This window comes from Stegastes partitus, unplaced genomic scaffold (genome assembly GCF_000690725.1).
Source record: "Stegastes partitus isolate 25-593 unplaced genomic scaffold, Stegastes_partitus-1.0.2 Scaffold484, whole genome shotgun sequence".
Taxonomy (NCBI): Eukaryota; Metazoa; Chordata; class Actinopteri; family Pomacentridae; genus Stegastes; species Stegastes partitus.
The window spans coordinates 329,897-346,006 of NW_007578215.1; the positions used below are offsets into that span (position 1 = coordinate 329,897).

At 39.1% G+C, this 16,110-nt stretch overlaps 2 protein-coding genes across 2 annotated transcripts in view; one reads left to right on the top strand and one right to left on the bottom strand.

The window, feature by feature from the left end:
- The window catches only part of LOC103361054 (derlin-2-like), a 10,030-nt gene extending 6,562 nt beyond the window's left edge, over positions 1–3,468 (top strand). The window contains exons 5-7 of the mRNA XM_008287045.1: positions 524–719; positions 1,390–1,480; positions 2,839–3,468. Coding sequence (XP_008285267.1) covers positions 524–719; positions 1,390–1,480; positions 2,839–2,929 — 378 coding nt within the window. The 3' untranslated portion in view covers positions 2,930–3,468. The remainder of the gene's footprint in view (positions 1–523; positions 720–1,389; positions 1,481–2,838) is intronic.
- A 4,329-nt stretch (positions 3,469–7,797) lies between these two features.
- smarcb1a (SWI/SNF related BAF chromatin remodeling complex subunit B1a) lies at positions 7,798–15,769 on the bottom strand. The gene is made up of 9 exons (XM_008287047.1): positions 15,524–15,769; positions 14,118–14,229; positions 13,049–13,178; positions 11,918–12,055; positions 11,027–11,154; positions 10,753–10,919; positions 10,484–10,674; positions 8,600–8,731; positions 7,798–8,252 (listed from the first exon to the last, which is right to left on the bottom strand). Exons 1-9 carry the CDS (start codon positions 15,605–15,607, stop codon positions 8,213–8,215), a joined length of 1,122 nt encoding a protein of 373 aa, XP_008285269.1. The 5' UTR covers positions 15,608–15,769; the 3' UTR covers positions 7,798–8,212.
- Between the last annotated feature and the right edge of the window lie 341 nt (positions 15,770–16,110).

Here is a 16,110-nt window from a genome sequence, read left to right on the forward strand (position 1 = left end):
CTTCACATCATGATGATGTCACCACCGTGCTTCACATCATGATGCTGCCTCCACCGTGCTTCTGTTCCACCACTGACTAGACCTCCCAGATAGAGGTGTCTGTATATTACCATCACTAAGACACATTCTCTAACCTCAGATGATTTCTATTTCACTGATTGTGTGACTTCTAGCACCAAATGGCTTCACCTGAGTTCAATTAGCTATCGCTTACGTTATATTTTTAATAAACTGACATTACTTTGTAGAAATCTGTTTTCATTTGACATGAAAGAGTCGTGTTTTGTCGTAAATTCTTGCCAAAAATAAGCCAAAATAATTGACCGGAATTGAATGTTGAAAAGCAAATAAAGAGGGAGAAACTTCCAAAGGGTGTAAATACCTAAACTGTGACTGACTCCACAAACTAAGCTTAGACTCAAAACATCTCTTAAACCTAAATTAATCTCCATCTAAAGCTCTCAGCTGTCGGTTTTTATCAATGCGATGAAACACAAGTTGGATTTAACCTGAAGGTCTGCAGCTGTTCGGCCTCTTCGCCAACATCTTCTTCCTCGGCCAGGCCTTCATCATCATGCTGGTGTACGTGTGGAGTAGAAGACATCCGCTGATCCGCATGAACTTCTTCGGCCTGCTCAACTTCCAGGCGCCCTTCCTGCCCTGGGTGCTGATGGGGTTCTCGCTGCTGCTCGGGAACTCCATCGTGGTCGACCTGCTGGGTACGAAACGTCTGGTGTAGCAGCAGCGTAGTCTGCTCTGATATGAAACGTAGAGTTCAGAAAGGTTGGACCATGAATTAGAGGAAAACATGAAACCTGCAAAGTAAGCCACCTACATTTTCAATTTACAGGCATCTTAGCAGTTCAAATCGATATTAAAAATTCTATATTTTTGATTTTCCCATAAAGAGATGAACACTTTCTACACGTTACCGACCTGGTTTGTTGCTCCAAACTCGTTGGTTTCTCCTGAAGATGTTAAAAAAGAGCTCAAAAATATAAAATTGATAATAATATAAAAACAGAAAAATGCAACATGTGTGGTGAAAACACAACCATAAGGAGATTTAGAGTTTATTATATGGAGCTGCAACGATTAATTGATGAATTATTAAATTAGTCCCAAACTATTTTGATAATCAGTTAATTAACTGGGGCGAGAAAACGTCAAACTTTCAGCTCGTTAAATGTGATTTTTTTTTCTGGTTTCTTTCCTCCTTTCTGACAATGAACTGAACATCTCTGGGTTGTGGACAAAACAAGACATTTGTCATTTTGGATTTTTCGGACATCGACGACATCTGATCGATCAATCGACAGTGAAGGTAGCTGTCAGCTGCAGCTTTAGACGCCACAGAACCATTTCAGCCTCATCTGTCTCCCTCCTCAGGTATCAGCGTGGGCCACATGTATTACTTCCTGGAAGACGTGTTTCCAAACCTGCCTGGTGGGAGGAAGCTGCTGATGACTCCAGAACTCCTGTAAGAACATTCCAGAGTTTATGTCCAGAATTTGATGAAGTCAAGCGAAGCGACTGTTATTTATAAGCACATTTAAAACAGCCAACAAAGACCCAAAGCAGCATCAGACACGCTGTAGGTTTGACACGAGGCTTCAGTTACATTAAAAGTCTTCAGTTTAACTGCTCTTAAAGAAAAGGGGACATCCTTTCAGTACTTATATTTTAAAAATCCATCAAAATACGACGAGAATCAAGCAGCCAGGATGGTGAAAAATGTTTTTTAAAAATCCCACTTTTTTCTATGATTCTACCAGATGTTATCTGTAATTTAACAAAACAGGGAAAATCTGAAATAAATGTGTAATCTGTATAACTTAGTTTTTAAAAAAAAAAACATTTTTCTATCCCAGATAATACATCATTTTTATCTTTTTTTTATTTATTTATTTTTTTAACAAAATATCTGTAAAATAGCAATATTTACTGCTGATTTAAATATGGTTTAAATATGTTTTATTTAAGGGTTAATATAATTTTATTTGGTGTTTTTACTCGACATCATCTGTATTTAACAAAACTGAGAAAGTCTGGAACAAATTTATGTTTTTTTAAAAAACTATTTTTCTGTTCCAAATAATACATAATTTCTCTTAAAACATAAAAAGCAAATATCTCTAAAATAACAATATTTTTTGCTGATTCAAATACAGTTTTAATACTTTTTTAAAGGGTTAACATCATTTTATTTCGTGTTTTTACGCAGCGTCATCTGTAATTTACCAAACTGGGAAAATCTGTAATAAATATGTAATCTGGCTTTGTTTCTTAATCTTATATTTTTAACAAATGAACAATTTTTCTATCCCAAATAATACATAATTTTGCTTTTTTTTAAAACAAACAAAAAAGTAAATATCTCTTTTTTAAATGTAACAAAACTGGAAAAATCTGTAAAAAAAAAAAAAAAAAAAACAACTAAAAAACTAAAAACAAAAACAAAACAAAATAGTAAATTCTTCTAAAAGTATACATGTTTTTACAGTTTAATACCAGAATACTTCCGTTTCTTGTGTATTTATTTTACATTTACTTGCTTTTTCTTCTGTCAATCCAAACATACGGACACATAGTCGTGCAGCTTTAGACTCATTCTTGTGTTTCTGGGGTCGACAGGGAGGTTTCTGTTGTTGGCTTTTGCTCCGGTTAGTGAAATGTGTCTAAATGGACCCAGGAGGAAACCGGGTCGTGGTGCAAACTGCAGCTTGTGTCTTACAAAACTTGACATAAACGTTGCAGAGTTCAGCTGGAACACAGTTGAATCCTAAAGGAGTCTGTCAGCTGAATTTAAAGAAAACTTCAAATGGTTTGTGTTTGCAGACGGATGATGTTCGACCAGCCGGAGGAAGCGAACTACCGCCTCCTCCAGCAGGACGACGACGGTCAGCAGGACGACGAGCAGCAGAACTGACACCAGCAGAAACCAGCAGACATGTACAGTAGATATATGGATCTGATGCTGAAGGAACGTGGAGCTTAATGGCACAATCACACCAAGTATTTATCCACCGACATGAAAAAACAGCAGCTCAGACACAACTGGACTCTTTAGTTTGTACAGGACAGAAACCTCAACCGAAGCTCACCTGAGTCTGTCTGAGTCGCCTGATGCTGTAGTGAGATCAGAAGGGTCTGGTTCTGATCATAAAACAACCTTTGAAGGCAGGAAAAGGAAACAAAGTGACTCAGTTTCTCACTGATTTTGGTGCAAAACAACAAAAACTCCGGTTAGTGCTTCAGCAGTTCGAGGCGTCCTGCTTCCAGCCCACATGTGAAATGTTAAAAAACAAAAACCAGCGCTGATCTTTCAGGTGTTTGTTAACCATGTTGTGTTCTGTTTATATTTCATTTAAAAATAACAATAAAGATGATCAACATTTTAATTTTCCGGCCTTTATGAGACAATACACAGGAACTTTCATCTCAAATCATTACAGTTTTTAAAAATAATTTCTGCTCCATCGTCTCTGATTTGTCTGAAACTTTTAGAATTCGACTTCACTTCTTATTTAGAAAACTGTAACTCACAGCTCTCCATGTTTTTCTTGTTGTTTTTGTGCAACAAGTCAGAAAAATGCAGACTTTTATGCCTCAAATAACTGATTTCATTCTCTTTTTAATTTTTCTCTGCAGTGTTTCACTCGATAAAGTTTTCCTCCTTTTTCAAACCTGTAACTGTTCTTTTGTTTTGTTTTTTTGTGTTGCACCTTTACAAATTCAGGTTAGTTTGTGCAAAAATTTGGGAAAAATCATTTGTTTTTTGTTTTGTTTTCATGCTGCCTAAAAGAAGAAACTATGTTTTTTTTTTAATTTAAATAAAAAATGTGTTGCTTTTTGTTTTCCATCCAAATTGTTTCAAGTCTTTCAGGATTCTGTTTTGTCAACGTGGCTTTCTGGGTTTTTGTGTTTATTTTCCTGAAAAATCAGATTGTTTGTGTTTTGTGGCTCGAATTCAAGTCCAAAACAATCAAAACTGAACCTAAAATGCAAAGATTTATGGACAGAAGAAAGACGGATGTGATGTTTTTCCTGTTTGGTTCAAATCAAAAACACGCAGCAACGAGACGACGAAGACGAAGACGGCTGTTAGTCAGTAAACAGAAGTAAACAGTGACGGTTTTAAATTACAAAAATATTTCGACTGCAAAACGTGCGATGAGGAACGAAACACGTCGGCTGCAAACAGAAAACTTCAACAAACCTTTTCTGAGCTTTCAAAATGAATCTCTCAGTGATCAGCCACAGTGGAAGAAGTATTCAGATTACTTCAGTAAAAGTATAAATACTCAATTACAAGCAGGAAACATCCTACGTACTGTAAGTACACAGCAGCAGAGGTTTGGTCACTCTCACTGATTTATTATTAGATTATTAACAGTGAAGTTTCCGTAAATGAGAAAAAAATGTATTTCTTTGACTATTTGTTTGATCAAAATTGCAAAAAAACTACATTGAACATTTTTAGAAATTCTTTCATTTGTCTCCTGCCTGCAGTTCAGCCAAAAACTCTCAGAATTTTTGCCACGTGACCGTCAATCACAGCGGACTCAGTCATGGCTTTAAAGTTGCTCCGAAAACAACAGAATTTTCTATTTTTTACAGAATCCATGTGACATAAACGGCATATTTATGGCACATTTTAAAACTGAGGCAGTTTGATAATCTGATGATTTTTTTTTCTCTGTTTCTGCACTTTGTGGCTCCGATTAATGTAACTCTGGACAAAAAAGCAAAAATAAATTCAAGTTGACCTTTCAAAAAAAAAACAACAACACAGAATCCTCAAAGACTCTTTTAACCACCTGGATGGAAAAAAAAAAAACTAACAAAGTTTTTAAATCTGTTTCTTGATGTTCTTTTCAGCAGCACAACAACAAAAAACGTGCTCACATACAACCAAGAATTTCTAAAATGCAACACAAAAATACACATTTAACGGTTGATTAAAGGAAAGGAACAGTTTTTAGAGAAAAACTTTGATGAGAAAACTGTAAAAGAGAATTTAAATTGAGCTGATTAGCTGCACAACAACAACAACATAAACTGCAAAAGCCCCCCAGAGAGGAAATGCTTTAAAAGAGCCTAAAACTGTGCAGGTAGATTTCTGACGGTTTGCACAAAAGCAACAACAAACAATGTGCTTCAGTGTTGAGTTCAGTGCTTCAGTTACTTTGCACCACTAGAGATCATGTGTCTCCAAACACTGTGCACACGTGCAAAATGTGAGTTAAAGGAGTTTTGAGTCGAGATTATTACGTGAAAGAAGCAAGAAGTGGAGCCGAGTTAGTTGAAATGTTCCGAGAAAACTGAGGTTTTGCAAATTTAAATTAGCAACAAACTGCAAAAAGAAGTCAAATGAGCTTCAGGGAGACTTTTCCTGTTTGCAGCCTGAAGCTCGGCATGTTTTCTCTCTGATGTCTGAACTGCTGTTTTGCTGCTGCTGCTGCTCTCAGATCTGCCGACGTCTGCACACTTTCACCCGCTGCCTTTTGTGGCTCAAACGCCGGCAAACAAATGGAAACTGCTTAGCACAACAAACAGGCCTCCAGCCGGAGCCGGCGGCAAAACAGCAGCTTGGTCCTGCACGTTTCTACCCAACCTGCAAACTTCCTCCACAGATGCTTGTTTACATGTTAGCCGGTTCTGTTTTTACATGTAAACAGAGAGTTCTGGTTCATGTAGTCGAGCTATGACGCTGCACGTTTAGTCAGTTTTCTGTCTTTTACACTTTTCAGTGCTTGAAATCAAGAGTTCAGGTTTGTTGCTGATTAGTTTCCATCAGGGACACATTTAAAGAGCATCGTATGTTTTCTTCCCTTAAATAAGAATCAAAGATCAGCATCAAAATCTACTGATGGAGCTTCTCTGGGCTCTGATTAGGAGAGTTTTAAATGATGCAGAGCAAGAAAAGTGTCCAAAAAAGTCTCCCTTTTAGTGCGAATGTGTGAAAATTCATCTACGAATACAACTTAAAAAATGGTATTTTTAGCATTTGTACTTATTATTTTGGCCAAAAAATGACTCCAACTGTTTTATATTTTCACTAAGACTTGAGCAGGCAGCAGTCTGTCTCTGAGGATTTACACAACGTCCACATTTACAGTTTAAATTACAGCAGAGTTGCGAAACTCGAGCTCTTCATGTAAATGAGAAAAATCTACACTTTTGCAACCCCACACCGAGTTACCAAACTGTCCCAGTTCATGTCAAGTGACTGTCCTGAGAATTAAAGCACAGAACCTCGAAAAATTATTAACTTTGAGCCTCATGAGTTGCTTATTTTTCAGCGATTTGGGCTGAAATTTGCAACGTAAACTGTCAGGATGATTTAAAGGAGTTGTAGCTGAATGTTTCACAGCAATTTAATTAATAAAAAACAACTAATTTCAGAGGTTTCATTGGTGGTAAACAGTCAGAACGCTGCAGAAATGCCAAAAACGTTCCTCTAAACTCTGCAGAGTTGAGTTGATGTCGTTCGTTTCGTCAGAAGCAGCAACGATTTTCACTGGAAAAGCTGAAGCTGTCAGTTCTGTTGTGATTATTGGGAATTAATTTACTTCATTAATTCACATTTAACATCTATTTATGACTCATTTGTGATTAAAGATCATGAATTCTGTGCCGACACATTAATGGATTCTGCTGCAAACACAGACATGAAATTATTGTGTTTGAACGTTTCTTTAATGTTTAAATAAAGATCTTTTTTTAAGCCAAACTGTAGTTGTTTCTGCTAAATTAGACATATTCTAACTGGTTTAACAGGTGGGCGATGGTGGAAAAATTTTGCAACAAACAAGATTTATTTTGTGTTTTATTTTTGCAGAGAAATGTTATTCATCTATAGCTATATAAATGTGGTTTCTTTAATGATAATTCTGGTTTATTTCTTTTCAATCTAAAGCTGTGTATATCCAGACAAAAAGTGTGAGTTCCTGCAGCTTTTCCAGAAAAAAAAAAAACCTGTTAAAAATGAATAATCTCTCATAGTCTCTGAAAGAAAACACAGAAGTTCAACACCTGGATGGACATTGTGCATGAAGGATCTTAACTTGGGGATGTTCTGTCTGAGAGAATCAACCTGCACACAAATAAACAAACCAGAATCTGTCAAACATGCAGGTGAACGAGTCAGACGCTGAGCAGAAGATCCTTAGTTCAGTTATGTAAAGCTCATAAAACGTCTGTTTTTCTGTCTAATGACATTTTTGAAAGACTCCTGTTTCCCTGAATTTACACGAACCACAGAGATGAAACTAACCAGAGGTCAGGTTCAAATAAACCCGAATTATCTTTGAAAGCAGCAGATTTATTCAGCTGCAGACTAATACGATTTCCTTCAAAATACGCAAAACTAGTTTGCTGGAGGATTGTAAACTGAGGTTTAGTTAAAACTTCTCCAAGGTTAAGTCAAGATTAAAATATCCCGACAAGTCCAAAACAGATCGCAATAAAACTTCCTACAAGCGTTCATGATCCTCAGAGGATCAACCAGACTGAGTTTTACCTGCAGCTCCACCATCATCCACCTGCTAAATTAAATATTGACTATTTTCAGTTGATCAGAACGACCCGTAGGGACACAGAACAGACGTTAATGTGAAAAAAAACAGACTAATCCTTTAAACCATCACTTAGTGAAGCTTGTTCAAAGCTTTTTAATCAGCGTTCATTAAAGTTAACTATAGAATAATAATCAAATACTAAAACAGCCTTGAGGTTACGGCAGACACTGAATCCAAACCGTCACAAAAACAAGCAGACGAAGCTGTTTCAGTTTTTTTTATTTTTTTTATTTCATTTTGTAAGAATCATTAAAATGTACAAAAAGACAACAAATACAACAAAACAATATATTATCTGAGACTGGCGGTGCGTTTCTTCTCCCTCTGGTCAGGTAAAGAGAGTCAGTGGTCAAAGTGAGAGCAGCTTCTCCACGCTGAAGGTCGAAGGAAAAACACGACGACGGAGGGACGTTTTTTTTTTCTACCGGCTTCTTTTTCCCCCCCAAAAAACATTAAGATCAATAATAATAATAATAATAATAAAAAAAACAAAACAAAAAAGAAAACTAGACGGCGAGCGGCTGACGGACGTCTCGAGGCGCGACAGAGGAGTCCGTCATGTCGTACCTCGGTGGCGTGGCGTGGCGAGCGCCGTCCTGTGGGGGGCGCCGCTGCACCGCGACGCTTCACTACCAGGCCGGAGCCGTGTTGGCGAGTCGCCTCATCCGCCTGGACGGAAACAGAGCGAAGAAAAACAGAGTCAGGATGACAGCAAACAATGTGAATTCCATTACAAGCTCCCACAATGATGAAGATTCTAATTACACACGTGGACAAAATAGTTGGTACGACTCGGTTAATGAAAGAAAAACCCACAACGGTCACAGAAATAACTTGAATCTGACAAAAGTAATAAATAAAAAATTCTATGAAAGTTAAGCAGTGAAAATCAGACATTGTTTTTGAACCATGGTTCAACAGAATTATTGAAAAAAAATAAACTCATGGTGCATAAAAGCAGAACTGGTGGATCGGTTTCCTGGGTCAGCGGACGGTGCAAAGACTCGGACACTCGCCTCGTGTTTCTGTCCTGGTCTCTGATCTTCTTCTCCATCTCGGCGTCGGTCAGTGTCTCCAGCAGGGGGCACCACTGGTCGGCGTCGCCCGTGTTCCTGATGGCGATCTCCACCGTGGGCAGCGGGTTCTCGCTGCGAAACACGACAACAAACAACAAACTGTGAACTCAAAGGTTCTGCTGCACAAACACCAAACATTCTGACAGATGTTGGAGATCTTCTAAAGACGACGAACACATTCCTGCCTGAGCGGTGTTTTAGGAAACAGGAGCAAAATACGAGCAAACAAGCGTGAGAGGCCGAGGCGTGTTTCACCTCTGCTCACTGTGACTCGTATTCGTCGTGGAAAACAGATTTCCTCTGCGGCAGATGTCTGGTTTGGAAACATTTCAGCGTCTGCAGCTTTTCACCCACAGACCTCAAAACGAGCAGGTTCAACTTCGCTCTGGATAAGAACCGACGGAGGAGCGTCACAACAAGCCGCCGCCGAAACAGGAGGTCAGAGGTCGTGGCTACGTCACCACGGCAACAACAACAAGCTTCAGACTGTGGCTCACCGACGACACAGAAAATGAGTTCAGACGGCTGCGTAACTATGACATCTGTAATTATCCCCATCTGCAGCACATCTGAGGCTGAGCACACTCGTCTAATCTCCCCCTAACGTTGATTTTTAAACTCTGTCAACACAAATCTAGGCACACGTAACTTTATCTACAACATACTTTGCCTGAACTGCGTTTACCTGATGGCCCCTGACGGATACGTTATTGATCTTTTGCAGGACATGAATCACGAATCTGAATCTGACACTGAACACGAAACAAATTCAGGATCAGAACGTTTCACAGAAAACCTACTGAAAACTTACTGTATAGATGATATGCAAAATGTGACATCATCACACCAGAAAACCATCAATGAATAAGAACACTGTGCATGAATTCACCAACGTGTGTCTTTGTCTTTTCTTGACACAACAATAATTCCTGCTAGCGTTAATAACTAATCAGTAAACACGACCTGAAGCAGAAGAAACTGGAGGAACGTGAGATAGTTGATTAATTTAACCCACTAAAACCGGACTCATGTTGTCGATGTTGTGAGTGTCAGAAATGCTCGTTTACATGAAAACAACATAAACAAAATATTATGTAATAAAACATCCTTCAACTCTTATTAAATCAGTAGAGATGATCAGAATGCACAATCATCACATTTCTGACTTTTTAAAATACATTTTAGGACTTTTAAGAAGGGCTGCAAGGTGGCTCAGTGGTTAGCATCGTCGCCTCACAGCTAGAAGGTTCACGTCGCAGTGAGGACACCCAGGATCTTTCTGCGTGGAGTCTCCATGTTCTCCCCGTGCAGCGTGGGTTCTCTCCGGGTTCTCCGGCTTCCTCCCACACAGTCCAGAAACATGTAGAGGTTAATTGGTGATCCTAAATTGTCCGTAGGTGTGAATGTGAGTGTGCTTGGTTGTCTGTCTCTAAGTGTGGCCCTGTGATAGACTGGTGACCTGTCCAGGGTGTCCCCTGCCTTCGCCCTAAGTCAGCTGGGATAGACTCCAGCCCCCCATGACCCTAATGAGGATTAAGCCGTGTATAGATAATGGATGGACTTTTAAGAACATAATTTTTTATGTAATGTGGAGTTTTCATGAGCTGCAGATTCTCCTGGTTGATGCAACGCCTTAAAATTCACTAAAGCAGTAAATTCTGAATTCTTTTTTTAGACTTTTTTCGACTCCTGCAGTCAACAAGACTTATTTTTCAAAAAGTTATGAACAACTCGTCGCTCTAAAACTAATAAATCCACATAAGAGCAAACACAACGCCCTGTTACTGGTAATCTTAATATTAACGTTTCCTGGCGGCGTCCCACCTGAAGGCGTACGTCCTCTGGTGCCAGCTCAGCTGTCCTCGGATGCTGTAGGCGATGGTGGTGACGAACTCCCCGCCCAGGCCGAGCTCAGAGCACAGCTTCAGGGCAAACTTCTCCGGAGAGTTCTCCCGCTCCGACATGTCCCACTCAAACTGGTCGACCAGAGAGATGTTCCCGACGTGGATGTTGAGCTGCAACACAGAACCAACATGAACTCACAGCTCCAGACAACAGAACATTTCGTTGCTACCGTCAGTGTGGAGAATCACCTTGATGATGACCCGCTGGTCCGTCTGGTCCTCCAGGATGCTGTCTGTCGGATACGACTCGATCTGCTGCCGGATGGCCGAGGCGATGGCGGGGACGAAGGCCAGCGGGTTCAGGTCCAGGTCGTCGCACAGGATCTCGGCGAACATCTCAGGCGTCATGAGCTTCTCTGAAAATGTCAAATGGGGAACATGTGAAGTCTTTGACAGAAAGAATCTCCGAGCTGAGCTGAGCTGAGCTGAGCTGAGCTGAGCTGAAGCGGCGCCGGGACGTTACCGTTCATGTTCCAGGTGAAGGCGTCTCTGAGCTTCTGGCCCTCGATCTCCATGTCCAGACGGATCGGAACCAGGACTTCGGACTGAGTGGCGTTTTCGTGGATCACTGCTGGATCGTGGTCGTCGAAGCTGAACAAGATAAACGCACAGAGAAAAATTTGAAAACACCAACAAACACTTAAAACGTGCCTATTAGAGAGATGCTGCTGATTCTCAGTAAACTAATTACATGCTGTTAATGAAATTTACACTGATAAATCTAAAGATGAGTGACAAGCACGTCAGAAAATATATTGCAGTTTAGCTGCAGTACATTTGCATTTCTAATTCTATGACTTTAAGCTATTTTTCCATTTTTTTCTGGATGAGTGAAAAAAAATAAAAATCTTTTAAGAAACACTAACAAGGATTTAATATTCTGTAAAAGGCTCTCTTGCTCGTTAAATCCCAGTTCAATTAATTAATTAGCTGATAAAACCAGTTAATTCATGACATTAATGCAAAAATCCTTCATCATAAACTAGTCCTGTCCGTTCCTCTTCTACACTGACTGCACTTTAAAATTATTTTATGTTTATATTGTTTGATTTAATTTCCATTCTTTAAATTTGAATATTTAGTTCTTCTTTCACATTTTAACGCACTATGTAAAGCACCCTGAGAATGAAATAAGCTTTAAGAATCAACTTGCCGGATAAAAGCACATGTCAAAAAAGGAAATGATAGAAAATTAGAATTTATTATACAACAATATTTAATCTCTAGCAGACTAATGTCATTTCATATGCAGACTAAAGATCATCTCATGTCTGTTTCCTCAGAGGACGACACATTCATCTGCTGCTGTTCTGTTCTGTAAACCTGCATGAAGAAGATAAAAGCAGCTGCTGACCACAGGGGGAAGGTCCTCTTCTTGTCTCGGCCCAGGCGGCTTCGGTTGATGGTGGTCGAACACGGAACGGCGTCCAGGTGATGAGAACTGTTGGGCAGCGTAGGAACCCACTGGCTGTTCCTCTTCGCCTTCTGTTCCCTGGTGGCACAGCAGAAACATATTAAAAACCAAAGGAAAACGTGTTGTCAGCGCCTCTATTCACCTCTGACACTAATTTTTCCAGCATCTTTCTTGCACTTTTCATCCCGTATCATCTGGTTTATCCTCAAACATAAGACTTTAAAACAAAGTGTCATTTCTGAAAGCTCAAATCATAACCAGAAGTCGGTTTGCAGACGCCTCTGACTCAATGATCGTTGATTAAGAGCTTTCATCATCTTTATTTTTGTAACGACAAGACGTAAAAAAAGGACCACAAAAAGACTAAAAAGAGACACAGAACTACCATAAAGAGACACGTAATAACCACAGAGACGCAAATTAACCAAAAATAGGCCCGAATGTAGGCAAAGAGGCACAAAATTGCAACTACAAAGTGACACAGAGAGACTGAAGACTATGGTAAAAAGACACAAAACGACCACAAAGACACACAAAATAACCATTAACAGACACTAAATGACTAAAAACATAAAAAATGATCACGGAGACAAAAAAAAAAAAAACAAGCAAAAATAGATGCAGGGGGAGACATAAATTTACCAGAAAAAAAGACATAAAATTGGAGTAGACACACAAAATGACACCGCATGATGGAAAAGAGACGCAAAATAACAAAAACAGACACAAAATTAAGGCAAAGAAATGAAAAACAGCCACAAAGAGACTCAAAGCTAACAAAAAAAGACACAAAATGACTGGAAAATTACATAAAATAACCACAAACAGACACCAGGACTAGTCTACCTGATGTTTACACCTTATTGGTCAATTAAGCCATAATTATTTATAATCTAAACATTGAGATTTAATAATGTATTATTTCTTTAGTCAGTGCTTGTAATGAAACTGTCTGTAATTTTTGAGGCAGAACACAGACAACCCAAACAAATAAACAATCAACACGAGTGAAAACGTGACTTCACACATAGACAGATGTCCTTTTAAAATCTTTACAGGTGACCGTGTTACCTGAGGTAGGCTGGAGGCTCAGTGCTGATGGAGACAGCTTTGTACTTCTCATCGTTTCCTTCCAGGATCTCCTCCACCTCCGAAGCCTTCAGCAGAGTCACACTGGTGGCCAGCTGAGTGTAGCCGTGATCTGAGCGAGTCGGACAGGAGTTATTAAAGACAGATGAATTCTGCTCCTGTCCATTTCATGAAACAGGCAAGTGGAAGAGGGACGAGCTCATCTAAAAGTTTCAAACAGATCCATGTAAACTTGCTAAAACTCTTGCTGGACCTTCATCAGACAGAAGGGTTGGTATAAAAAGAGATCGTGAATAGGAATCTGCTGTAACTCAGGCGCCAATAAATACACTTTATACGCAAAAGAGGGGCACGAACCACAAAAGATTTTATCTGATGGTCAGAAAACGTCAAAAGTAAATAAATAAAATGTACATACATGTGTCACATATTCCAGGATATTAATGCTTAAAGCCCACCAACAGCCAAAGCTGCATTCTTAGGAAAAGCCTGGACTTACAGGACGCAGAATAACTGAAACAACTTAAGTAGATAAAGTCAAATACAGAAAAGAGGAAATGTAAACATCAATTATGAATCATCACAATAATAAATTAACACCAGCTGCTCCCCACAACAATATATATCCAGGTATAAGGTTTGTTTTTATCAGACAATGAGTATTTTTTAACAAAACAAAAAAGAAACCTTATACCTATAATCAGAGTAGACAAAATACACCTAATCAGGCTAATATATATCCAGATTACATGAATTTTCTCCCAGAAACGAACCACGTAGCACCAAAAGGTTGCTAATCAACGTGTTTTTGTGGGTTAGGACAGTGTCTGTTGGAAAACTCTGAACCTCACCTTGACAGCAAAAACACAACAGAAACAGATATATGCTCAGTTTATTTTCCATCCTCGTGGAAAACACATTTCTACATGACTCTATCAGCTCATTAAACAGTTTGAAGGTGAAATTATTGTGTAATTAACGGCGTATAGAGTCGAGAATTTCTTGTCGTGTATATTTTATGCAGCAGGCGGCTGCAGACGCGTCCACTGACCGTGTGATGACTCCACTATTTTCTTCCGTTCTTCTACTGATGCCAGCTTTCTCCATAGCGACGGATATCTTTTGTACAGGGAGCCTCTGAACATACGGAGGTAGTTTCCCACCTGAACGCACAAACACACAAGAACAAAGGGGGAGACATAAATTAAAATGGAGCACTGTGGTTAAACAGATTCTTGGTGATAGTCAATCAAAACAGGCATTACTGCTGCTCAGTCTGTTGAGGCGACAACGTCAACACACTTCAGAAGAACTGATAACGACAATAACTGTGAGTCGCAGCCTTATACAACAACACATTAACATGTTTACATGAGGCCAAAAAGTGCCGACTGTTCAATGTCGTAGTTGAATGTGGAGATGACCTTTTAATTTACCAGATGATGTGAAATGCTCTGATTTGATTACACTTGAACGAGGAGAGATAAAACGTACAACTTGTAAAATCAGTATTTACTAAAACTGCACGTAATAACCTTTAATTAGTAGTGTCTTTGCTATGACTTGAGGCAGATCAGGGCCCCCACAAAATTAAGTTATTTTTGGCTTTTAATGCAATTTACCTGCATCATGCTTAAGCTTTCTGCATTACACTTCATTGTACGCCAGGTCTATGTTTTGCTTGTTTTGTACTCTTGAAGATTATGCCTCTGTTGTGTGCTTCTGTGTTCGTGTTGGGGAAAATAACTGATGAATTAAAAACTACTTCATGAATGTAGAACAAACGGAATTTCCGGCATAAATTCAGAGACTATTGGTGCTGAACTGTCATTTAAAATGCTGCATGTGTTGTATGGAAATGAGGGGACAATTTGTGACAGCTGTGATTACATACCAAAAACATTAGAACAATACACTAGAAAACCATTATTTCACATTTATTTCAGCAAGCAAGAAGCCCTTTAATCTCAAAATGGTGCAGTGCTAGTTTAACCTACATAGCGCCGAATTAACTGATGAACAAACATGGAGCCAATAAAGGACAAAGCTTTATTATAAGATTAATTCAACCACATGAAAGTAGACAAAACGAGAGAAAATAGCATTTCAGTTTGAATTAAAGCTGGATTAACACCGTTAGCTGGCTTGCTAACTGTTAGCCAACTCAAGCGAAAAAAGCCGAGCGAGCCTCCGGAGAAGGCCGAAGGGTTTAGGTTAAACTTTACTCTGTTACACCAACGTGTAGATTAAATAGTTTTATTTTCTGTGTGGTTCTCTGTTAATTAAACAACGAATGGTGAATAAATGAATGAGGCTCGGTGCGCTGCTGCTGGCGTCGTTACCCAGGCTAAGCTAACAGCTAGCTGCTAGCGGACCGGCTGTCGTGTTAAACGGTACATTTACGTTTAAATAAGTAAATTCTTGAAATGGTAACAGCTAAATGGGTGAAATACTGACCTCCGATCCAATCATGTAAAAGTCTCCATCCTCCTCGAGCTGAAATTTGACCGGTTTTTGTCCAAACGTCTTGCTAAGCGCCATACTGAAATGAAATAACAAAGATCCGACCGACTGCGCAGGCGCGAACGGCGAAGCCACTCCGGTCGCAGAGACATGACGTAACGACAAACCCGTTAGTCGCACAAACAACAGTCGGTAAACTTGTCAATGTGTAATATTTAGATTAGCATTTCTTTTAAAACTGTTATTTTAAATGAATATTTAAATAGAAATATATATATAAAAATATTGTATCTTACAAAAGAAGAAGACATTTGATTAATTCCACAGTATTAATTTATGTTTTGCTGAAGTACTGCTGATGTATAACTGTTCAACTGCTGCAGTAATTAATATTTAACAATCCATCCTCTGTCAAGGAAATTTCTTCAAAAAACATCAAACTCTATGATCAAGAGTTCCCTCTGCTTCAGAGGGAAACTTAATTGCCAGACTAACAAATTACCAACGAGTAAATCGACTACAGAGACGCACAAAATGACCAAAAAAGACACTGCACGACCACAAACAGAAACAAAAGGACT